The sequence below is a fragment of the Hypomesus nipponensis genome, chromosome 26, assembly GCF_054491055.1.
Source record: "Hypomesus nipponensis isolate SF chromosome 26, ASM5449105v1, whole genome shotgun sequence".
Taxonomy (NCBI): domain Eukaryota; kingdom Metazoa; phylum Chordata; class Actinopteri; order Osmeriformes; family Osmeridae; genus Hypomesus; species Hypomesus nipponensis.
The window spans coordinates 4,068,815-4,094,000 of NC_140386.1; the positions used below are offsets into that span (position 1 = coordinate 4,068,815).

Sequence of the window (25,186 nt, forward strand, 5' to 3'; positions counted from 1 at the left end):
ACCACTTGAAAACCATTAGTTGGCCTACTTCGCTAATGCATGCTAACACGCGCTGGGTTGAAAAAATGTACATGTTGTTAACGTCTACAAAATGAATAAGCCTGTCATAGTAAATGAATGTGGTCAAACATCACGCAAAATGGTTGACGTGACATTTATAGAAAAGAAAAAAAAAAAAATTCAAGAATGAGAAGTCGATTTTCAGAAGCGTTCAGTCGGATCTTGGTCAAGCAAAGAAAAACGTCGTCGGGGACGGCTCTAGAAAATTCATTGTGTCATGGTTTGGGGATTCATTTTCTAACAGTAGATGCAGCACTGTAGAGAGGTCAAGGTCCCTACAGCTCCACAGCGGTATGTGAAGGGTGTCTTGGTCCTCCAGCGATGTACCGGACGTGTCAGCGCTTCGTTTTTCGGTGGTCCTCCCCTGTCCCGATAGTCCTGTCCTGTGTCCGGCCTGGGTGGCTCTGTTACCCTGGTGTGACACGGCAAGAGGCTAGCTGCCCTGCTCCAGAAGTCCTGACCCTGCCCCCCCCCCCCCCCCACCACCACCACCCCCCCACCACCACCACACACGCACACAACTGGCATCGCCCGGCCAGCCTACCCCCCCCCCCCTCCCCAGTATACAGTAACACGACACCTCCCCCCACCCCACCGCCCCCCCTCCATGTGTCCACTCGGAGTGAAGTGTTACCATAATAATCATGGGGGCTTGGCATTTGGGTGGGAAGACGAGACACAGTCTTGGGATCGCCTGGCATGTTAATTATGGGGCCCTCCTTTCTCTTGCCCCCCCATATGGACAGGACACGGTCTGGTTGCAGCCCTACTGTTAAGGGTCCCTGGAGGGGGGGACGGGGGGGCTGGGGGACTAGAGGACAGGGGGACTAAGGGGGCACATGGAATGGGGGACAGATGTCCCGGGGGAACAGAGGGGCTAGGGGACCGACCAGTCCCATAAAGTTCTTAAGGAGAGCCAGAGAGACAACGTCCTAACATCCAACCAAGTTCTGAGGATTTCCACCTCCCCTATCGATAGCATCCAAACGTTCCTCCATTTTCCCCGAGCGAAATAGATTTTGTATCGTCTGCAAAACGGTAACGTTGCAAATGTCATTCATATAAAGTATGAAATGTTTTGGACCAATTACAGATCCCAGGGGAACTGTACAGGGACCTTTCTAAATCTTGACACGGTGACATTAATTTGCACGCATTGCTGTCAATTACTGCTGCTCAATTACTGCATAGTCTATTTTCCCTAAATCTATACTGACGTTCACTCAGTAATTTACCAAATAATGAGATCCAATTGTTTCTCAAATCCTTTTATGTTATCATTTTAATTGACTATGAAGGGATCTAAATCTATTAAGAGTCTATAATTATACAATGCTTATTTCCATGTTATTATCTTAGTATTTCCTTTGTTATTAGAAGCATCGGCACTTTGTCTTACAAAAGTATCAATGGCTGACAATTTTATATCATAATCTGTTAAAGTATATATATTTTTTCAAAATTTAGAGCTGTTCCTTTTTTTGAAGTTGTGCCAACACCCACAAAATACGTAGATTAGAAGACGTTTTAAATTCTCCGCTGTAGCATCAGAACTATATCGAAAAATGTCTCAGTCAACTGAATCAGTCAGTCAGTCAGTCAGCGTGTTTGTGGTGAGGAGCAATGTTGCTCCATGTGTCAGGGCCAGCCCTGACCACACACACACCCTGAGCAGATTCTCCTCACTCCTACTCTGTGCCCTCTTCTCTCCCTTTGCTCCCCCTTTCTTCGATTTGTCCTCTCTTTTTCTTGTCTGTGTATTCTGAGGTTTTCCCTCTTTTCCTGTGGGGGGGGGGGGGGGGGGGGGGGGGAGGATACTTGTCTAATTGACTGGTTGGCTGGAGCCCTCACAGGGCCAGCTGCCCCCCCCCCCCCCCCCAGTCCACCTTCCCACCCTGGCCCTCAGCCGTACCCCAGACCTTCCTTGCCCCAGCTGGCCCTTGTCCCAAACACAGACCCCAGGCCCCGGGCCAGCCCAAGAGGGGAAACCAGACTCCCCAATCGCCCTGACGTGTTTTGTTTTTTTTCTTTTTCTCTTCAGCCTTTCCAATTTTCCATTTCAGTCGAACAGGCCCAGACACCCGAACCCGCCTTGAGTTTATTCTGGTCCTGTCGACTTATACACCCACTCCCCCCCCCCCCCCGCCTTTACCCCTCTCCCCCTCTCCCCCCCCCCACACACACACACACTACCCAGTCCCTCCATGGGGGCGGAGTTACGTTTCCGTCTCAGGGGGGCCTCAAGCTATGTGGTTTTGTGCTTCCTGCCACAACAAACCCGCAAGCCCCTCCCACATCCGCCCCCCCCAGCTCCACACCGCCCCTCCCCCCTAAGCCCCCTGACCTCCTGACTCAGCCGGGGGTCGAACCGCCCCTCCCTCCCTCCCACACACACACTCACACACACACGCCCTCACTGTCCCCACAGGTGCACCCCCAATTTGAACCTCCCCTCAACATGTGGTCGATTCTCGGCAAGCGACGTGACGGATTGTCCCTCGTCTGGCCTCTTCCTTTCCCTTCTCTCCTCCCTCTCTCTCTCTCCCTCTCCCTCTCCCTCTCCTTCTCCCTCTCCCTCTCCCTCTCCCTCTCCCTCTCCCTCTCCCTCTCCCTCTCCCTCTCCCTCTCCCTCTCCCTCTCTCTCTCTCTCTCTCTCTCTCTCTCTCTCTCTCTCTCTCTCTCTCTCTCTCTCTCTCTCTCTCTCTCTCTCTCTCTCTCTCTCTCTCTCTCTCTCTCTCTCTCTCTCTCTCTCTCTCTCTCTCTCTCTCCCTCTCTCTCTCTCTCTCTCCGTCTCACTTAACCTCCCCTCCCCCCCTTTCCCTCCCCTCCTTTCCCTGCCCCCCCCCCTCCTCCTCTCTGCATTGTGTGGTATTTAATAATAGATTATTGTTTGGTGTTCGGCAGTCAGCCTGAGCTGCTGTTAAAGGACTTTAAGATATCTGCTAATTCCACTCCAGCTGTATTGATTAGCCGTGCTGGGGTGAGGATTGTTTTATGGCCCCCGTGTGGAGCTAACCCCCCCTCCCTCGCCACCCCCCCATCCCTCAGTTCCCTCACTTGCACCAGGGTCCCTCCTCGGCTGAATAATTAATGCTTAAGCGTATTTAATTAGTGAGATTTGCTCTGAACAGAGACAGAGTAATTGAGTACCATGCTAACTCTGTTTGTATGTGTGTGTGTGTGTGCGCACGCGCTTGCCTGTATGGGCGTGTGTGTGTTTGCGCACAAGATCCGTTATCGGATGTACCAGCGAGGCTTGGTATCGCTGCTGGTCCTGTTTAGGTGTTGCGGAGTGGTTCTTGTTTGGTGGCTCGTAGCCCCACGCGTGGGGAAGGGACAGAGAATCAGCAGCCTGGGTCCCTCCATCCTTCCATCCTCTCTTTCCCTCCATCCTTCCATCCTCTCCCTCCATCCTTCCACCCCCTCCTTCCTTCCTTCCTTCCTTCCACACCTCCAGACCCCTCCACCCCTACAGCATGATTACAGAGTGGCTCCTTGGGGCCCGGTCCAGCTCACCGCTGTGCTATGAATATCCACCAGAGACTAGGTCAGGTTGTACAGCCAGGACGGGCGCATACACACAAACACACGCGTCCACGCCAAGTCACACGCTCACACTCCCTCCCACATGTGCACCTGCAAACTCGTTGGAGGGAGGGGGATGGAGGGAGGGGGGAGGGAGGAGGAGGGAGGAGGAGGAGGGAGGAGGAGGGAGGAGGAGGGAGGGGGAGAGCGGGAGAGCGAGAGAGCGAGAGAGCGAGAGAGCGAGAGAGCGAGAGAGAACGATGTTTCCCGTCCACTTCTGCGTGTGTGCGTTTTACCCATGGACTGTAGAGGGCGCTGCGTTCATATGTGCAGCCTGGGCCACCTTCACCAGAGGAGACGATGGACACAGCGGGACGCCCCAACAAGGCCTCTGCCCTCCGGTCTGTCCGCGGCCCCGCACTCCTCCTCCCCGGGACAGCGCCGGTCCGGCGGGGCAAGCCGATTGCCTCGTCGCCTCACCCCCCTCGATGGCCCTCAAGCCCGAACGAGCCAATCGGGCGATGATGTCCCGCTCGGTTTGAGCGTGTGAGAACGCACTGAGCCGCACGGCGTGGGCAACAGCATCAGAATAAGTTGTGATGGGGGGGGGGGGGGGGGGGGGTTGTGGGGTGGGGTGTGGGGAGGGTGGTTTTGGTCTAAATGTCAGGGTTACCCCCGCCTCCACCCTCTGGTGTAAATGCGGTAGGGGGGGACTCTTTGTCCCTCCCTACCCCACCCCAGGATTGTCACCCCTGTCCAGACAGCTGGGCGCCTGGTTCATAGGGGTTCCAAGCCCCTTCTGTCCAGACACACCTTGGCCGCGTTTCCCAGATGAGCTAAGAAGCTCTTAACGCAAAGAACTTCTCAGGAGCGTTCTATAGCGTTCTAGAGCTTTCTTAGAACGCTCCTGAGAAGCTCTTAACGCTAAGAACTTCTCAGGAGCGTTCTAGAGCGTTCTAGAGCTTTCTTAGAACGCTCCTGAGAAGCTCTTAACGCTAAGAACTTCTCAGGAGCGTTCTATAGCGTTCTAGAGCTTTCTTTGAACGCTCCTGAGAAGCTCTTAGCGTTGAGTGCCCCTCAGCGAATCGGGGAAACGCGGCCCTTGTATGCACAGATCCTGTCCACTCGACGGGGCCACGCCACCTGGTGCACCACAATATGGTATCATCTGTTAGCTTTTGCCTAGCCTCAACCGGCTAACCGTGAGTGTGTCTCAGAGAGGAAAGGAGAGAGAGAGAGGGGGGGGAGCGATAAAGGGCGGGAGAGAGAGAGGGAGAAAGGGAGAGAGAGAGAGAACGAGCCAGAAAAAGAGAGAGAGAGGCGGAGAGACGGAAAGAGAGAGATTGAGAGACGGAGAGACAGAGCGAGAAGATGGGGCGCGGGGGGGGGACGGGCGAGAGAGTGACTGTGAGAGAGAGTACAGTATTGATCCGGGCCAGTTCATTTTCTGCTGTCCCCGGTGAGTTGCTCCGGTGGAAATAGCTAGTTTGTCTCCTGTCATTGCGGCTTCCCAGTTAAAGAGCGGGGGGGGGGGGGGCAGAGGGGGGGGGCAGGGGGCCCACGGGGGACAGACCTCTCGTCACCGGGGGAACGCCACAACCTGGAGGGGCCAGACCTGGAAACACAATCGGTTCTGGAAGGATGATAGGCTGCTGTTATTCTGAGAGCCAGTTGAAGGATGGCTAAAAGCCTTGGAGTGTGTGTGCGTGCGTGTGTGTGGGCTTCCCCTAGGAGGCTTGTATTGATCATTTGCCGTTTACTGTCCTAGGCTCCCTGGTGAATTGCACTGTGGGAAGTGGTTAATTTGTCTCCTGTCCAGAGGGCTGGTGTGCGTGTGCGTGTGCGCGCATGTGGTCAATTTGTCTCGTATCATTGTGGGGGGGGGGGGGGGGGAGGTGGGGGGCTTAGCTGTTAAATACTTCACTCTGTCTCCGCGGAGACACTCACGGATGCCATTGCTCCCCCTGTCCAATGAATAATGCCGGGCCCCTCATTAGTGACCAATAGGAAGACAGGCAAACAGGGTTGTGTACATGCTAGCTGCGTCCTTTCAGGGATGGGAACTTGTCATCAACGTGCGCCCGCCCATCAATATCGGGTGACCCTGTCGCTGCACAGCCACGGACTGACCGGCTGTTTACGTCTGCATCTCCGTCACCTTTGGCAACCCGCGTTTTCTCGGCGTTTGCGCGCGCGTCACGCGGCGTGTCTGCTCTGCTGTGTCTCTCTCACTGCCCGTTGCTTTTCTCTCCTGCTCCCTCCGTGGAATTCACCCCCGACCCCCAGTCCCCCCCCCCCTCAATCTATTTTTGAGTGTGATTACCCACCTCTGCACCCCCCGCCTCCCCGCAGCTAGGCTTTCAGGGCATTCTTGGCTTAACGAGTTTGTACATATTAATGACCCACTTGCGGCGACACCTCTCGAGTTACCACGATGACAGGGGGGGGGGTGGGGGGTGGGGCCCTCTCGCTAACGTGACGCCGCCCCGGCGTCGTCTCTCTATCACTCTCTCTCCCCCTCGTGCTCTCTCACCTGCTTTTCTCCTCCCTCTCGCCACCCTTAGCCCCCCCCCCCACCCTAAGCCCCCCCAACCCCACCCCTCCTCCGCCGGCTTTGACATTGGCAGACCTTTACCGACAGTTTAGCCCTAACGTTGCCCGGCGTGGATATGGACGCGTGTGCGTGCGTGTGTAGTCGGTCGCCAGCGGTTAGGCCGCCGTGTCTGTTCGGAGCAGATGCCTGCTCCTCGAGGCCCGGCCCAGCACTGGAGCTGGCTGAGGCCAGTCCAGCCCGGCCCAGAGGGACCAATTACAACTCAGCAGCTGCACCCACACCTCCACCACGGAGAGAGGGAGGGAGGGAGGGATGGGGAGAGAAGGGGAGAGAGAGGGGGAGAGAGAGGGAGAGAGAGGGAGAGAGAGGGGGAGAGAGAGGGGGAGAGAGAGGGCGGAGAGAGGGGGAGAGGGAGGGGGAGGGAGAAGTTAGAGGAGGGTGCCCATGGATTTCTGTGGGCGTGTAGTGGGGCAGGGGTGGCTGGACGGGAAGACAACAGTGATTTTGTAAGGGGGGGGGGTCACCGAGTGAAAGAACCACGGAGAACAGGAGAAAACGAGTGGAGAAGAGGAGGAGGAGGAGTGTTTATTTGAAGGCGTCTTGGAAGGGAGCACCTGCTTGACTTCAAAAGGACTCCGAAAGGAGATCGTCCCCCCCCGACCCCCCACCCCGCTCCAGCAAATTATCACCTTCGCCCAAAAGGCTACGCTGTCCCCCTGTCACGCGGGGCACACCTCTCCCATTTCCCTTCCCACCCCCCATCACCTCCGACCTTTGACCCCCTGACCCCAGTAACCGTAGGCCCCCCGACCTGAAACTTGGAGAAGGGAGTCGTCCAACAACAGGTCATTAGTCTTGAGCAGGGTCCCAGAATGTACCGCTAATATCTTCATCCAGGCCCCTCCAGACGCATGCCCCAACTGGGAGCTGTCTAACCTTGCGCCGTCGTCCCCCTCGTTGGCCGTCGGACGACTCTAACGGTGGGGAAGCGAGCGGCGGAACCGGGAGAGGGTGTGAAGCTTAGGACGACGGGAATCCGGGACTTGAACCCATCCAGCTGACCTTCTGCAGGCGGGGGGGGGGGGGGGGGGGATGAGGATCTTGGGAGGGGCCCGCCGTTGCCCTGATCCGTGGGCAGGCGGGGCTCAGTTAAATCTGGCGGGGTGGGGTAAAGACGGCCTCGCTTCCTCCTCCTGGCCTGACCCCCCCTTCTCTCTCTCTCTCCCCACCCCCCTACACCCTCTCCCTACGTCGTCCCTCCCTGCTCTCCTCTCCCTATGCACCCCCCCCCCCCCCCCGTCTTTCAACACTTTGACACGCCTCCGCAATCACAACGTGTCCGCCCAACGTCTGCGAGGTGGAGACCCACCCCCCCCGTCCCCCCCGGGCCAGCATCTGACCTCCCCCCACCATCTTTCACTGCCCCCCCTCCCCCCTCATCCCACCACCACAACGCGCACGGAGCTCCACGCGGGCACGTGCTCATCCACAACCGTTCCCCAAGTTCAGGCCCCATAGGTGCCCTTGACGGCAGATGGACGTGTGTCCGTGCGGATGGATGCGTGCAATGAGTGGAAGCCTGTGGGCACATTGGACATGGGGCCGTTCGCACGCGTTGCTCAACAGGGCCGCCGGAAATCGAAACCCACCGCCGAGCTCTTGGATGCACCTTGAGGTACCCAAGAGGCTCTTCTTCTGTGCCGTCAATCCCCCCAGGGGGGCTGGGGCACTCGACACGTAAACAGGGAAAGGGCACGGGTTCCCGTCCCATAATGCTCTCGTCGGATACATCCACTTAACCTTGACCTTGGCACTTGTGTTCAACGTGAGACGCATCCACCAAAACCGTGCACACATCCGCAACGGTCAACGTCCCAACGGACGACGCCCCCGGGCAAAATCCCGGTTCGGACGGCTCTTAAGGAGCCGTGATTGACAGCCGTCGAGCACTCGTCGACAGGAGAACACGCGACCCCCCTGCTCGCCCCGGCAAACGCGTGACAGTCACTCCCGATTTGTAGAGGGGGCGGGGGTTAGAGGTTAGGGTCAAGGCGACGGCAGAGGGCCGAGCCCAGGAGACACCCGTCACCGTCTTCGCCTCCCCCCCCCCCCGGAACCTTCCTGCGGCGCCTGGAAACAGCCTCGTTCGTTATTCATGAAGGCACACGTGCTGTCCGGTTGACTTATTCATGACCGGGGCGGAGGTTTGCGGTCGCTCGGTGCACAGATTGCTTCCTCTCTTCTTCCGCATACTTGGAACACGGCCACCTTTGTTGACCATTTGTCGGCTTGGAATGGGACTTGGGGGAGGGGGGGGGCTCGGGGGACAGCAATACCCTGACCCCCCCCCCCCCCCCCGCCCTCTCCAAGAGGGAGGACTGACACTGGAAGAAAGAATCTCGCCCCCTTCTCCTAAAACCAACCGTCCACCCAGTGTGTGTTACAGCTGATGGCCCGGCCGCGACGACTGACGAGTCCTGAGGCTCCCTGGGTTCACCCCCACACCACCCCAGTCCCCCACACATGCCCATGGGGGAGGGGGGGAGGGGGAGTCGTGTTGCTGGAGCCCCCCTGCCCCCATGTGTCGGTCAGTGCTAGTCAGGGTTCCTCCTTGTTAGAGGAGTCAGATGGCTGAGCCGTGAGGGAACCGGGCTACTAATCTGAAGGTTGCCAGATCGATACCCGGCCGTGCCAAATGACGTTGTGTCCTTGGGCAAGGCACTTCATCCTACTTGCCTCGGGGGGAATGTCCCTGTACTTACTGTAAGTCGCTCTGGATAAGAGCGTCTGCTGAATGACTCCATGTCAATGTCAATGTACACCTCGTTCGCCAAAAAGGGACCTCCCCCTCCGAACCCACCGAAAAGGTTCCCTCTCAATTCACCTTCATTCACTAAAGAGCCAGCCAGCCTAATGCTAATCCCAATGCATAAAGGGATGCAATACTGGTCTGCTGTGATTGGGTGTTACAGGACGCACTTGGACCCACAGATAGGAGGCACTTAGCGAAAGCCAGTCTGTCCGTCGTCACCTCCTGGTCCCTGAGCCCCCCAAGACAGCTCTGGTTTTACTCCTTAGGAATACCTCAAGGTCACACGCACACACACACACACACACACACACTTTCCATCCTGATCCTGACAGCAGGTCTGGGACTGGGACTCGATCCGTTTCCTCTAGAATGTGTCCATTGGACCTGTCAATCATCACAGAGAGGATACATGCATTCTGGGGCTTCGGAAGGGCGAGGGAGAGAGTGGGGGGTGAGGGGGTGAGGGGGTGGAGGGGGGGGGGGATACTCCAGGCTTCTCTCTGGGTAGTCTCCCCTATCAAACCTGAGACAGCACAGTTGCGCCGCACTCGACCCCTGGCTAACCGTAAACTCTGTCCGTCGCAATTTGAACTCGAGACAGTTCCGGCACCCCTCCCTGCTTGTCGGCACGCGCGCATATTTCACACTTTGCACAAGTGCCTTTCCCTCATAAAAAAAAATAGGCAAGCGCAAAAAAAAAAAAAACTAGAGACCGGTACGCCCGACAGCCTGTCAGGGCGAGCCGTAGCACCGCAACCGCCGCGTTTTTCCGACCGATGCCTCCTCGTTGGGGGGTAAAACGAAACGTCGCCCTCCGGGTTCAGTGTCACCCAAAAGTCGTTCCTTACTCTCTGGTGTCACGCCACTGACTACAGTCAAATGCTATCTCGGCACGGAGGGGGTATGGTAAGTATGGTAACTCCCTTGTTAAGTCCCGGGTTAGCCTAGCATAGCATGTCTGCTGTGACGCTTGGCCCAGTGGGGGATGAACCCCGGGGGACAGGGAGGGGAGGCAGGGTGGGAGAGCAACTTCCGACCGTCTGTAAGCTAGCACTGGCATGGGGGGGGGGGTTGGTTCATAGGGAGTATGTGGAAGTGCGGAATCGCGCGCCCATGGCGTATCGACGGGCGGTAATCCCTAAGAGGATCGGAGCAGCGCTGCGGTCGCTCTGTCACTCCTCCGCCCAGGGAGGGACAGGGGGGAGAGGGGAACCAGAGGGAGGGAAGGGGAGGAGGGTTGAGGTTCTCCTGGAGCGTCAGACAGGAAGGACTTGATCCAGGTCTGTTTCCTGTCAGGCTCAGTCATGTTGGGATCACTCCAAATGGTTTTTGCTCCCGTTGCCTGCTGATGTCGAATGACAGGCCACACTGAACGACATTGTGTTGGTGTAATTCAATCCATCCGGCGGCTTAGCCTGATGTAGCCTCGGCTTTTGTGGAATATTCTAGTTAACTGTACAGGAGTGGTTTTGAAACATGGTAGGACGTGATTAGGAAAGCTGTGTGTTTTCAAATCATAAAACCTAGAGACATAGTCCCACAACTAGACCTAAAGACCTAGACGCTAGAGATCTAGACTCACACCTAGAGACCTAGACCCTAGAGACCTAGACCCTAGAGATGTAGACCCTAGAGATCTAGACCCTAGAGACCTAGATCCAAACTAGAGACCTAGATCCAAACCTAGAGACCTAGACCCTAGAGATCTAGACCCTACAGATCTAGACCCTACAGATCTAGACCCTACAGATCTAGACCCTAGAGATCTAGACCCTAGAGACCTAGACCTTAGAGACCTAGATCCAAACTAGAGACCTAGATCCAAACCTAGAGACCTAGATCCAAACCTAGAGACCTAGATATCTAGACCCTAGAGATCTAGACCCTAGAGATCTAGACCCTAGAGACCTAGATCCAAATCTAGAGACCTAGACCCTGAGACCTAGACCCTGAGACCTAGACCCTGAGACCTAGACCCTGAGACCTAGACCCTGAGAGACCAAGATCTACACATAGCCCTAACCAGACAAAACAGTGACATGAGGGCAAAAAAGAAGAAACGCAAATATCTCCCTTGGAGGCTTCACACTTCTTATTCGAGAACTGTATGCTCCTTATTGACACGGACACTCAAATAGGGCTTCATTTTCCATTCAGGAAAGGTACCCAATCACGTTGTTTAATCTAAAGGCGACGTCAGAGACCAGCGAATGAGATCCAGACAGGGATGCTCTGTGACGAGGCCCGGGGCTGAGACTGTGCTCATATCGACCCCAGGAACCATGTGGTGGTTCCAACACCAAGGCTTCCAGCCTGTGATTGTGTTGTGTGTGTATTTCCACTGGGGGGGGGATTTAGTTTGTGTGTGTGTGTGTGTGTGTGTAACAAACACACTGCGAGGGACGTGAGGTGAGTAGATAGAGAGGGAGAGGGGAGAGGGGAGAGAGAGAGAGAGAGAGAGAGAGAGAGGGACACAGAGAGAGAGAGAGGGAGAGGGAGAGGGAGAGGGAGAGGGACAAAGGGAGAGACTGCACCGAGTAGATCATCTGTGGTTTCACACCGTAGACTGGAGTGTCAGCACAGGATGGATGGACTTGATCTCTCTTTGTGCGTGCGGGCTTAAAGGCCCCCCCCCCCTCTTTCTCCCTCACCTTGCAAAGCAGACTACCGTCAAAGGTCTATTAGAGGAAGATTGAGTCTCCGTTTGTGTGTGTGTGTGTGTGTGCGCGCGTAAGAGAGTGTGCCGTGGACACGGTCTCGTAGGATAAGATTGAGACCCTAGTCTGCGCGACGCAGTCAAGCAGCAACAACATGCCGGGGTTTACACCACAGCACCGCGTCCATCCATCCACTGATGACACACAGACATAGCAACGATAAAGCCCGCTCTCTCACACACGCACACACACACATCAGGTAGGCCCCCGCGTCACGCGCAAACGGCCTCGCTTTACGGACTCTCTCGCACCCTCACACACACGCCTCCTCGCACACGCACGCCGCCCCGCGCGCGCACTCAGATGCCCCTCCTCGCACACGTACAGCCCTACATGCACACACAGACACACACACACCTCATTGCAACTATCATTTAACCACAGCAAGTGCGGGAGCTTTGTGAGGCGGCGGTGTTGAGTGGGGGATGTTTGGAGGCAGGGTTTAGTGAGGGATCAGGGCCAGGTTATGGAGGAGGGGAGGGGGGAGGAGGCGGTAAGAGGTTGGGGGTTCGAGGCACGGCAGAGCCTTTGACAAGCCCTATTTGTCATCTGCCAGGACTCCCAAATAGCTCTGACTGCAATACAGATGACTGCTGAGGGAAGAAGTGACTACAAGCCAGGCAACTAATCCTGCACAACCCCCCCCCCCCCCCCTCTCTCTTCCCCCCAGCTAACACGCACACACACTGGAGAGGAAAAAAAAAACCGAACAAGCGCACAATCTGAGTGAGAATGAGGCACGGCCGTGCATTGTGTATGTATAGGGAAGTGTGCGCGCGTGTGCGCGCGTGTGCGTTTTTTGGGGGGCGTGCGGCGATTTTGATCATCGGTAAATGTTTTCCCCGAGATGAATTCCCCCACTGATCCAGAGCTGTGTGCAGGCTGACAAATGAAACGGGGGGGTGGGGGGTGGGGGGGCACACTAGGAAGACAAGAGACAGGAAGGGGGGGGGGGGAAGGGGGAGTGAGAGAGGAGGAAAGGAAAAGATGAAGGGAGTGTGTGCAGGCAAGTGGAAACCGAATCATTTGTGGGTTACATCGCAGTTCGCCGTTGCCGCGAGCCATGGCCACCGGCTGTGTTGGGGGAAGTTACTCAAACAAGTCATACATGACTTATTACTTATTATCGTTCAGTAAGAGTAGTGTGATTGAGTTACATTATTACTTACTGTACAAAGTCCTAGTTATTCGTAATTAAGTCATTACTTATTATATTACTTTTACTATTATTTTTAATAGTAGCGAGTTGTTTGAAACAGGTCGCCATCTCTCTAAAGGTTTCAAGTGGATTTTTCACAAGCTTCCAGGTTCCTTTCTCTCGACACTTTCGAGGTGTTATTTGAAGTTTGAGGTGCCGTTTTTTGGCAGTAGATAGTATTTAGTTTGGGCACAGTTTTGCCGTTCACTTTAATGTTTTTTTCCTATCTCTTCAATGAAAGCAAAATAGCGTGAATATAAAAAAAAACTTTAGCTTACACGTTCTGCTGCCTGTTTGTCTGCAGCGTGAATCAAAGACAAAATCTGTATTTCTAAGGCTATTTAGTCTTTTGTTGAATTCATGAAGTAACTTGGACAACTAACACAAGTTACTTAAAAACGTAACTGTAATAATATGACTTAATGTCAAAAACGAACATGTTATATTACTTTGTTACTCACTTAAGTAATAATATTATGTAACGTGTTATATAACGCGTTACCCCCAACACTGGTTGCCGGTCATGCTTTGTCAATGAATGCTAATCGCAACGGGAGCAATTAATTGCGGCTGGCAATCGGGAGACTTCTGAAATGTCTAATTGAACGCCCCTTGTCTCTTCTTCAGCTCTCTCTCTCCTTTTCTCTCTCCACTGTCTCTCTCTCCCCCCTCCTCCCCTGTCGCCTCCCTCATTAGGAAGACAGCGCTGTCACGGTAACAGTGAGAGATAGCTGGCTTGAGTATGGGGGGGGGGGGGGGGGGAGGGGAGGGGGGTGCAGGACTGTTCGTCATCTCCATGCTCCTTTGGAGTGAGTGTCTTTTAGAAGCTATGCCGCGTGCGTGACGGATCCCGCTTCTGCTCACCCAGACCAGGTCCCCCCTTCCCTCCTCTCCCCCCTCCCCCTCCCCTCCTCCCTCCAGCTCCCACACACAAATGCATTTCTGCAACCATACGTGTGTAAACACCAGACCGACTGAATATAAAACGGTATTGTGATGTTTCACCCTTCCAAAAATGTCACATTCAACGCTCGGATAACCCCCTAAAAGATCAATATCTACATTTTGAATCCCCCCCCCCCCCCCCCCCCCAAAGATCCACTTCAACAGCCGAACCCCCACCCTTGTCAAAACTGACAGAAACCGTTCCCATCCAGCAGTAGGTCTCTCCTCTCCCGGCTTGTTTCCCTCCCCCTCTCCCTCCCTACTGCAGCGGCCGCCCCCCCGCGCGCTCGATGGGATCTCTTCCCTCACATACGTCCCAGAAGTTGGATAAATTGGCGCGAAGCTGCCGTTTCTGAGTCCCAGGATGCACATCCCATCCTTTACCCGGAGCAGGGCGCCAGCGTTGGCAGTCCGGCTCCCTGCTCTCATAAAGCAACGTGATGGATCCACTCCCAAAGAAATAAATAACAACACTTGTATTCTCCCTCCCTCCCTCCCTCCCTCCCTCCCTCCCTCCCTCCCTCCCTCCCTCCCTCCCTCCCTCCCTCCCTCCCTCCCTCCCTCCCTCCCTCCCTCCCTCCCTCCCTCCCTCCCTCCCTCCCTCCCTCCCTCCCTCCCTCCCTCCCTCCCTCCCTCCCTCCCTCCCTCCCTCCCTCCATTCTCTAAGTCTCATTCGTTATCTCATTTCACAGATTCATCAGAGACGAGGTGTGGAGAAGTTGGATAAATTGGGAAGTAGGGAGGTAGGGAGGTAGGGAGGTAGGGAGGTAGGGAGGGAGGTAGGGAGGGAGGGAGGGAGGGAGGGAGGGAGGGAGGGAGGGAGGGAGGGAGGGAGGGAGGGAGGGAGGGAGGGAGGGAGGGAGGGAGGGAGGGAGGGAGGGAGGGAGGGAGGGAGGGAGGGAGGGAGGGAGGGAGGGAGGGAGGGAGGGAGGGAGGGAGGGAGGGAGGGAAAGAAAGGAAGAGACGAGAGGATATGATTTATTAGGCTCATAAAAATTCCGCCTTTGTTAGTTCCTCTCATTTTTACACGTGCGCCTTGTTAAAGAGCACACCTGCCAGAGTGCCGTGTGTGTGTGTGTGTACATGTGTACACGTCTGTGTGCATGTGTGTGAATGCTAGCGCCGGGTGGTGTCAAGGTTTCCCTGCAGTATATCAGGTTTCCATATATAAATCCATGGGGACCTGTTGCGCATCTGCCAGCGACTGACCCTCCACGTCACAAAGCTCTATACAGCCAATCCCCAAAAGGATTCACAAGTCAACGTCGCGCTGATCGACCGATGGACTTTACGCCTGCGAAAACACAACTTGTGCGGCCGCGATTGGCTCAGATGATAATAATAATCAGGAATAAATCGTACTTTTTTTTTCTTCTTTTTTTTCTCGGCCCCGCCTCTTCAGGTCCCGTCCCTGTATCGCCTCGTAGCCCCGCCCCCCAGAGGGTGTTCAGGACCCGCTATAAGATGGTGACACGACAGGGCGGAGCCAGCGCGCACGCACCCCACTACAGCCCCGCCCTCGCCTGGAGGACCAAGAGGATTCAGTCTGCCAGGTAAAACACACACACACACACTTTCTCTCTCTCTCTCTCTCTCTCCCGCCGCCCCCCCCCCCCCTCTCTCCTTCCTTCCCTCCCTCAGCACTCGGTTTAATGTGGCTCCATACTTCTAATATCACTCAGCACATAATGCAGTCCTGTTTTTTATGTAGCAGTCGTGTGGTATGTAGCGAAGGCCCCTGGATTTATGGGCCTCATTTTTACACAGTAGATAACCCTGGAAATAAAACATTTACACCAGAGCGCTCCCTGGATTAATTTACACCAGCAGGGATGGGACCTCCACAGACAGACACAGAGACAGTGAACGAGAGTGAGAGAGAGAGAGAGACAGAGAGACAGAGAGACAGAGAGACAGAGAGACAGAGAGACAGAGAGAGGGTCTTCACTTAATATCAATACAACCCCCACCTCCCCTTTCTCTCTCTCTCTGCCTCCCACTCTCTCTGTCCCACTCTCTTTCTATCTTTTTTGCCTTCACTCTCTTTGTCTCCATCTCTCTAATTATTTATCTTTCTCTCTGCCTCTCTCGCTATTTCTAATCTATTTATCTTTCTTTCTCTGTTTCTGTCGCTCTCTCATGCTCCCTCGTTCTCTATCTATCTCTCTCTCTCTCATTCTCCTTCTGTCACTCTATCCACCTCTCTCTCTCTGTCTCTCTCGCTCTCTCTCTCCAGGCCTGTCTGTCTGAGTATCTCCCTCACTCCCCCTCGTTCTCTCCCGTCTGCCTCTTTCTTTCTGAGGAGAGGCAGAGAGGGAGGGAGGGAGGCAGAGAGGGAGGGAGAGAGGGAAATCCACAGGTACGCGCGACACACAGATCGACTTCACATCAAGGCCCCCAGACGAGACCAGGGGCCGCATGGCCGTCGGTCTTTCCCCCAGGCCCGTTTGCCGACGTCTGTCCCGCCTGCGTCCCCACGTTTTTCCCTCCCCTCCGCCAAGAGGAGGACGGGCCCGTGGAATGTTCCGGAGTGTCCACCTCAGAGTGCGGGAGGAGACCACTCGCTCGCTGACGTCCGCCGAGTTAATGAACGTTTACGATTAGGTCATTACCGGGCGATGGGCGTCGAGTTAATGAGTTATTCATCACTTCATTGCCGTGAAACAGACGCCCCCGTTCATGTTTTATTATGATGATTATTAGTCTCGTTGAGGGTTTATTGTGGTGATTATCAACGTGGGGAATGGTTAATAAGATGGATTAATGCATTATTATCGTTTTTGACTGGATCCCTGGTTTTTAGTGCAAACCCCGCCTTTTGATATGGCATGTGCTTGGAGGAGATTGTGGGACATCTCTCGCTTTCACACACACACACACACACACACACTCACACAGCAGGGCGTATGCGGTCAGGCTTATGTAAGCGTATCTCCATTTGCGTAGGCAGGTGTGTGTCGTATTCGGGCTGGTTGTCCACCTGCTCGGAAGGCGGATGCAAACAGGTGCCCTTCCCGTCGGAAACCTCCAACTAGGAGCCCACAGCGCGCACACACACACACACACACAAACCTAGCTAATGACCAAAACTCCAAAAACAAGGAAGAAGGAGGAGGAACGGAGACATGTCATGTCCTGTGGATCCAGGAAGTGGTTTGCGCGTGACTCATTTGTGTAATTCAGATTTGGTGAGGCAGTGTAGGGGAGCCCCCCACACTGACGCTGCCTTTAGTGACTTATTACCATTCATTTAGCCGCCGCAGTAAATATTGATTCAGAAGGGGATTTTCAATTTGAGGCTGTGCGACATTTGTTGAAATATAACCAAGTCTGTAGTCAAAGGAGAGGGTGGGTGGGTGGGTGGGTGGGTGGGGGGGTCGGGGTGTAGTGTGGTTCCCTTGAGAGTGAGGATAGAGAGTGTGACGCTCCCACCCCCTTCCCAAATAGTCACAATCCTGACCCCCCCCTTTCCAGAATCTTCTCTCAGTCAGGTATTAGACAACAACTACAACAGTATGAGCTGTAGCATTAACCTCCCCCCTCCTCCACCATCCCTGCTCCCCTCTGCTTCTCCACCCCCCTCCTCCACCATCCCTCCTTCTACACCCCCCTTCCTCCACCATCCCTCCTTCTACACCCCCCCCCCCCACTCCACCATCCCCCCTTCTACACCCCCCTCCTCCACCATCCCTCCTTCTACACCCCCCCCCCCTCCTCCACCATCCCCCCTTCGACGAGTCCTTCCAGTTTTGAGCAGCTTTGTCAGGGTTAGGCCTGGGACACTCTCAGCCCCGGACGTCACGGAACCGCAAGGCATGCTGGGTAAAATGTGTGTGTGCGTGTGTGTGGGGGGGGCGGAGGGGTTGTAGGGTGACCCCGACCCAGAATGCCATGCGGTTCCAGGGTGTCAGTCTGTAATGGGCATTGTGGGTGATTGAGTGCAGAGGGGGAGTCCTGGGGGAGGGGAGGTGGGCGATCGTATTTCAGCCCCCGCGCACCAGGAAATAGATATCATCTCAACATTATACTCCGTTAATAGTAGCAGGAGTTGAATTAAGAAAGCCGTAAAGCATCCATGCCAGAGGATGAATGACAGCCCGGACTCCCCCCCTCCTCTCCCTCCCTCCTTTTCTCTCACCCTCTGTCTCTCTCTCCCCTGTCCCCTCGTTCCTTCTCCCGTCCTTTCCCTCTCCCCCCCTGGCCTTCTCCTTTTGTGTGCTCTCCTCTCTTTCTTTTTTCCCCTCGCCTTGTCTCTCTCTCTCTCTTTCTCTCTCCGCCTCTCACTCTCCGCCTCTCTCATATAGCTGCTTGTCTTTTCCTTGCGTTTCTCTTTCCAGTCCTCTCTTTATCTCTTTCTTCCTGTCTCTGCCTCTCTCTTTCTGTCTCTGTTTCTGCCTCTCTCTCTCTCTCTCTGCTTTGGCTTGCTTCAAGTGAAACATTCTGATATGAGAATTTGATAACCTGTGTTTTTTTTGGCCTGTGAATAGTTCAGTACACGCACACACGCGCACACACACACGGTATCAATGCGAGCCCTCATCTCGTTTAGTGGTCCAGTATTGATCAGCTCAGGATGTAAGAGACTGTGCAATAAAGACCGGGGGGGGGGGGGGGGAGTCAAGAAAAGCTCTCCTCCTCACTTCTCTCTCCTGCCTCTTAGACGTGCTCATCCACGCCTCCCTCCTTTGTCACACCAGACCCCCCCCCCTGGTGGTGTCCTCCTCCTGCGTCAACGTCCCGTCAGTGTGCACGGACGCGGCCGCCCCCTCGCGCGCACTGGACCTCCAGAACCGGCCGGCGCTCGACCGGCGCGGAGTCCCGTTTCGCGCAAAATTCGGCGAATCCGAATGCGCCGACGGAGACGGGTCACCGTCGTCATGTCCCCAGTGTTAGAAGGAGCTGTCTCACAAAATTCCCCCCCCCCCCCCCTCTCCTCTCCTCCCCCCCCCCCCCCTCTACTCCATTCCCCTCCTCTCCTCCCTTCCCCACCTCTCCTCGTTTCCCCCCCCCTCCCTTTCTCCCCCTCCCCGAATCGAGCCGACCACCATCTGAGCCCGACGGGAACACGTCAAAGTGTCTTCGCAAACCATAGATCTCCTTTTCGTACGTGCAGATTTGTTGGACCTGTCTGTTTTTATACGCGATGGCAACAACAAAGAAACACGCGTGCAAACGCGTCGTCTTTTCAGACTAATGCAACCGCCAATTCATAGAAAGCGCCCACAAGTTTTTCATTTGACAGGACATAACTTTATCTTACAAAATGTTTTTTTCGGAAAAGCTTATTACAGGTCAACTAAACCGTATCCTTCCAGATGGTTAGTGTGGATCTGATTGTGCTTAAAGGCTGTAATGATAGTACTTAGCACCACTGGAACTGCATAGGCTCTACCGGAACGTTCTGCGCTGTAGGAATTAGCCTGTTTTGCGCTGCGTTTGGTTTCAAGGGTAACTGTTTCCTCAATATGAGCTTACTAATGCTTTCGCTGCAGCCAAACAGGCGAGAGCAGCAGTATTCGACGCAGTCGCGCGACCCTCCGAATTCTTCCCTGTCACCAAAACAAAAGTCAGATCGTTCATCAACAGCCGTGTTAGTGCTGAGTTGCTCTCTCCTTCATCTGTGCTTCGCATGGACGGAGTCACGCACACACACACACGCACCCAACCCAATACACAAACACAAATTCACAGGCAGGCAAAGTACTTGCAAAGGGAGGTCCCTTTGCACACGCACACACACACACACACACACACCTTCCCTCCCCTTCGTACCCTTGCCTCCTTCCCCTCCTGCATCCTTCTAGTGATCTCCTCTACTCTGTGTGTATGTATGTGTGTGTGTGTGTGTGGGGGGGGGGGGGGCATGGGTGTTGGGGTCACTCTGTCCCCTCCCTCCCTCCCTCCCTCCCTCCCTCCCTCCCTCCCTCCCTCCCTCCCTCCCTCCCTCCCTCCCTCCCTCCCTCCCTCCCTCCCTCCCTCCCTCCCTCCCTCCCTCCCTCCCTCCCTCCCTCCCTCCCTCCCTCCCTCCCTGTCCCATTAAGTCATCACCGTGGCGATTGGCCTTAATGCCCGCCCGAGTCGTGTGTGGGTGGGGGTGGGGTGGGGGGGTCAAGGACACCATGGGGAACAGGTTGGGGAGGAGGGAGGGGAGGGGGGGCAGGGGGTGAGAAAGATCTCCGTCTGTCGTCTCCCAAATGATTCTTTTTTTTTTCCGTCTTTATTTCTGGACCTCATCCCGATTCTTCGTTTTCCCTCCCGTTTCCCCCTCTCTCCCCTCTAACGCTCATTAACAGGGAGATTACACTGTGATGCTACTGCATGAGCGCGCGGGCGTTATGGGCCCAGGAAGACTGTTGTTCAGTAATGGTGTTGTGCCGGAGGGTTAACCTCATTCAGAGTCTGCCTATCTCACATTACCTCTGGCTGGGGCCTCTTTTTTTTTTTTTTGGGGGGGGGGTTTACACTCGCAAACACACGCCCGCACACACACACACCCACATGCCTACCACTGATGTGAGGTACGCGGAGGCAACATCCTCCCCGCGCGCACGCCTAACGCCCGCGCGCGGCGCCAACCTGTGCTCTCTTCACCTGGCGTGTGTCTCTCTCTCTCCGTCTCTCTTTTTCTCCCCCCGCCCCCCCGCCTCTCCCCAGACTCGTGTCGGGGTTAACTGCCGTCCATGTTTAAGTGTCCATGTCGTGTCCACATTAACCTCCATTACGGCTCCCCTGACCATAGAGGTGGTGGTGGTGGGGGTTGGTGGTTAGGTAGGAAGGTAGGGGTAGGGGTAGCCGGTTGTGGCCTCCCCAGAGTGCACAGTCACCGCTCCCGGCATTAGCCTCCATTACGGCTCCCCCGGCTCCAGTTGGCCTGCGGGGGGCCGGCCACCCGTCTTGTACCTGGCGAAGAGCCGAGTGTGTCCGCGTGGCTGAGTTATGGAGGGGGGGGGGGGAGGGGGAAGGATTGTTCCCTGTTCCTGGTTTCCTTTTGTCGCTTTTGCCCCCCCGCCCCACGCGAGGGCTCTCCACCGCATTCCGGTGCGTGTTTGTCTTTTGCGTGTGTGTGTACTCGCTTAGTGTGTGTGTGTGTGTGTGTATTCCCATAGAATGGATGCCGTGTGTGTATTTGTGTCGCGTTTGTGCGCGTTGTGTGTGTGCCTGTGTGTGTGTGTGTGTGTCTTCTCTGTTCTGTGTAATGGGAGGCATGAACTCTCGCTCCAAACCCATTTCCAGCCCGTCTGAAATACGGGAGCAAATTACCTCCAGCGTCGCCCGGCCCACCAGCCCCAATCCACCCCAAACACAAGTGACAGGATAGCGCAATTTATCGCCATAACCCCTGCCCCCAACATCCCATACACAGACACTCACACACACTCTCTCACACACACACACACCCACACACACTCTCTCACACACACACACACACACACACTCTCTCACACACACACACACTCTCTCACACACACACACACACTCTCACACACACAGACACTCACTCGGGTGATGGGGGGGGGGGGGACTTCACCTCTAGATGTCGGCGCCCGAATATTTGTGTGCGTATTCCGTACGCCTCGTATGTACGCACGGAGATACAGGGGCTGGACGCGTGTGTGTGTGTGTGCGGGCCCCCGGGCCCCCGCGGCGGTGGGGGCCGGCCTCCCTGCTCTGGCCCCTTGCCCTGCCTATTATCTCATTGATTTCCTCTTCTCCTCTTTTCAATTCTCCCCCCATTTCCACACTGCCGTCCTTTCCATTAGAGGAGCAATTTAACAGAGTGCTGTGACACGGGCAAGGGGGGCGGGGGGGGGCGGGCAGGGGGGAGGAAACGAGGGAAGCGGGCGGGGGGGGGGGGGGGGGGTATGGCACAGGAGGGGGGAAGATGAAGTGGAGATGTGCAGAAGGCGGGTGTAGGGGCAGGGGGGGAGAGGGAGGGAGGGAGGGAGAGACACCGTGAGAACGAGAGGGGAAGGAAGGAAAAGGAGGGAGGGCGAGAAAGCAGGGAGGGGGAGGGAGGTAGGAAGGAAGGAGGAAGGGCGAGAGAGAGAGAGAGACGAGGGGGGGGGGGTGCTGAAAGCGTAGCATGCTTCGACGAGGCAGCCGAGCGACACCCTCGCGTGGGTACAACGAGGTTTAACCGTGTGTAACCCCCCCCTCTCCCACCCCACCCTGCCCCCCTATCCCCCCCACCCTGTCCCCCTCACCCTGCCCCCCTCTCCCCCTCCCTCCAGGAGCCTGTTGCAGAATCGCCTGCGCTCCCCCCAGGACCGCCACTCCCCGGTCCAGCCGTGGCGGGGGCGGGACATGCGCTGGATCGGCGGGTCCCTCTACAGGGTGTCGGCCAATAAGCTCTCCCGAACGGCAGCGGCGGGCGTGTCGATCGACAGGACGACGGGTACGTCGTGCGTGTGTGTGTGTGTGATGTCGCCGTACCAGTGCGTCAGGGAAAACAGAGAGTGAGTCGAAAGAGATTGTGTGTTCTATTTGGGGGGAGGCGATTGTTGTGCGCAAACTCGAGTTGTAGGCCGTCTCCAGCCGGCGGGGGGGCGGGGCTTGTTCAGGGTGAGGGGTGGTGTGGGGTGAGGGGGTTGGTGGGAGGGGTGGGGGGGGTGGCGTCAGAAATAATAAAGCTGTCATCTGTCAGGGGGACTGTGGGAGGGGCCCCGGGAAAAGGTGGACGTCCCAGATTAAACCCCAGACCCTGCTTTCTCTCTCTATCTCTTTCCCTCTCTCTCTCCCCCTCTCTCTCTCTCTCTCTCACTCTCTCACTCTCTCTGTCTGTGTTAGATTGTCTCTGTCTCTCCCTCCGTCTCTCTCTCTCTCAAACCTGTGGCCCCAAGCAGAGGTCTGCCCTGCCCCGTGACCAGCATCCTGATCTCTCACACTCACTCACACCAATACACTCCCAAAACACACACACACACACTTCCAGTGAGCTCCCACCCCCCTCTCTCTCTCCTCCGCAGTTGTTCAGTCGCCCAGACCGAGACAAGTCTCTCCCCCCTCCATCTTAGCCCCCCCCCCCCCTGGGTCTCTCCGGGCTCAAATCGCAGAAGCCCACTGTCCCCCCCCCCCCCCCCATCTCAGATGTTCCTAAATTAGAGAGGCCGACTCAGATCACCCACCACACCCCCCTCCCCACCTGTGTCTGTGGCCCGGCGTTAGTGACGTCCTCTGGGCTGGCTGCGTGTCACGTTAGGCCCTGGCTCCAGGGCCCTACTGTATCCCACGGTATAAATACACAGGACGGATATCAGATCGTTACAGCATGTTGGGACACACACACCCCAACAAACTGCACCCCCCCGAGGCCCGCACCCCTCTAACGCGCCTCATAGACACAAGCTCACAGTCCCAACCTTTCGCAGACGTCGTTATTCATGGGCGGCTGGTGTTTTTTTTTTTTTTTTGACCTTGTTTGGCTTGTGCCTCGTGCTATGTTTGGCTCATCGCCATCTCCTCTTCCTCCCCTCTTCCTCCCCTCTCCCTTCCCTTTCCCCCCTCTTCCTCCCCCTCTTCCTCCCCTCTTCCCCCCCCTCTTCCTCCCCTCTCCCTCCCATCTCCCTTCCCTCTCCCCCCCCTCTCCTCCCCCTCTTCCTCCCCTCTTCCCCCCGTCTTCCTCCCCTCTTCCCCCCATCTTCCTCCCCACTTCCCCCCCTCTTCCTCCCCTCTTCCCCCTGTCCCTCCCCTCTTCCCCTCTCTTCCTCCCCTCTTCCTCCCCTCTCCCTCCCATCTCCCTCCCCTCTTCCTCCCCTCTTCCTCCCCTCTTCCCCCCTCTTCCTCCCCTCTCCCTCCCATCTCCCTCCCCTCTTCCCCCGCTTCTTCCCTCCCTCTTCCTCCTCTCTTCCTCCCCTTTCCTCCTCTCTTCACCCCCTCTCCTTCCCATCTCCCTCCCCTCTTCCCCCCCTCTTCCTCCCCTCTTCCCCCCCTCTTCCTCCCCTCTCCCTCCCATCTCCCTCCCCTCTTCCCCCGCTTCTTCCCTCCCTCTTTCTCCTCTCTTCCTCCCCTCTCCTCCTCTCTTCACCCCCTCTTCCTCCCCTCTCCCTCCCATCTCCCTCCCCTCTTCCCCCGCCTCTTCCCCCCCTCTTCCTCCCCTCTTCCTCCCCTATCCCTCCCCTCTTCCCCCGCCTCTTCCTCCCCTCTTCTTCCCCTCTCCTCCTCTCTTCCCCTGCCTCTTCCTCCCCTCTTCCTCCCCTCTCCTCCTCTCTTCACCCCCTCTCCCTCCCATCTCCCTTCCCTCTTCCCGCCCCTTCCTCCCCTTTTTCCCCTCTCTTCTTCCCCTCTCCCTCCCATCTCCCTCCCCTCTTCCCCCGCCTCTTTCCCCTCTCCATCCCAACTCCCTGTTCCCCCCTCTTCCCTCTTCCCCCCTCTTACCCTCCTCTCCCTCCCCTCTTCCCCCCTCTTCCTCTCTCCCCCCCCTCCCGCAGCGCCCTCGAGGAGGTGGTGCGACGCCCCCGAAGGGTCCCCGTCCAGCTGGTCTGCCTGGGGCCGCCCCTCCCCCTCCAGCACTCGCCATGTCGCCAGGTAGGAGACACAGACACAACGCACAGCCCGAACGCTGCTCGCTCCACCCCGCCGCTCCCGCTGTGGCTTGACCGCGCGCGTGTTTCTCCCCCAGCCGTGCGGTCCAGAAGAGTCTCGCCATCATCAGGCAGCAGGCGCGTCTGAAGAAGCAGCCCAAACACTACTGCATGTACTACAACCGCTTCGGCAAGTGTAACCGCGGCGACAAGTGCCCCTTCATCCACGATCCCGACAAGGTGGCCGTCTGCACCAGGTGACCCCTCTCACACACGCGCGCACTCACGCACGCACGCACGCACCGCGTGGACAGTGGCTTGGGTCCCTGGCTGTCGCGGGTCGTGACGGTTGGTTGTTTTCTTTCCGGCAGGTTCCTGAGGGGCACGTGCAAGCAGACCGACGGGACCTGTCCCTTCTCGCACAAGGTGGCCAAGGAGAAGGTGAGAGGCACACGCACACACACACTCGCATACACACACTCACACATTACACACACACTCCCACGCAGACACAGACACTCCCATGCACGCACAGACAAATGCGCGCATACCCTGATGCACGCGCGGCGATACGCGATGTTTTATCGCGCTCCGCCAACGTGTCAAAGCCAGCGCCGGGGGTCCAGAGGACGTTACCGCAGCTCGGCGGGGGAGATGTGATAGGGACAGACCCCCCCCCCCCGTGACACGGTGATACCCCAGACCATGTTCCTGTTCTTGGCAGGGGTCCTGTATCCTCGCGGCCCCCGAGCCCGAACCAAACCCAGAGTCATGACCTGATTTGAGGGGTTAGGGGTTGCAGGGTGAGGTGGGTGGGTGTGTGTGTGTTTGGGGGGGGGGGGGGGGGGTTAGCAA

The 25,186-nt window shown here is 56.5% G+C and overlaps 1 protein-coding gene across 4 annotated transcripts in view; it reads left to right on the plus strand.

Moving 5' to 3' along the window:
• Window positions 1–25,186, plus strand: part of zc3h3 (zinc finger CCCH-type containing 3) — a 43,635-nt gene that overhangs the window by 9,099 nt on the left and 9,350 nt on the right. For all 4 annotated transcript variants that reach the window (XR_014750754.1, XM_084692645.1, XM_084692644.1 and 1 more), the window contains exons 4-8: window positions 15,214–15,364; window positions 22,043–22,206; window positions 24,239–24,335; window positions 24,430–24,588; window positions 24,703–24,772. Coding sequence is in view for 3 of the 4 variants with exons in the window: in XM_084692645.1 (XP_084548771.1) it covers window positions 15,214–15,364; window positions 22,043–22,206; window positions 24,239–24,335; window positions 24,430–24,588; window positions 24,703–24,772 (641 nt within the window). In the remaining variant the exon portion in view is untranslated. The remainder of the gene's footprint in view (window positions 1–15,213; window positions 15,365–22,042; window positions 22,207–24,238; window positions 24,336–24,429; window positions 24,589–24,702; window positions 24,773–25,186) is intronic.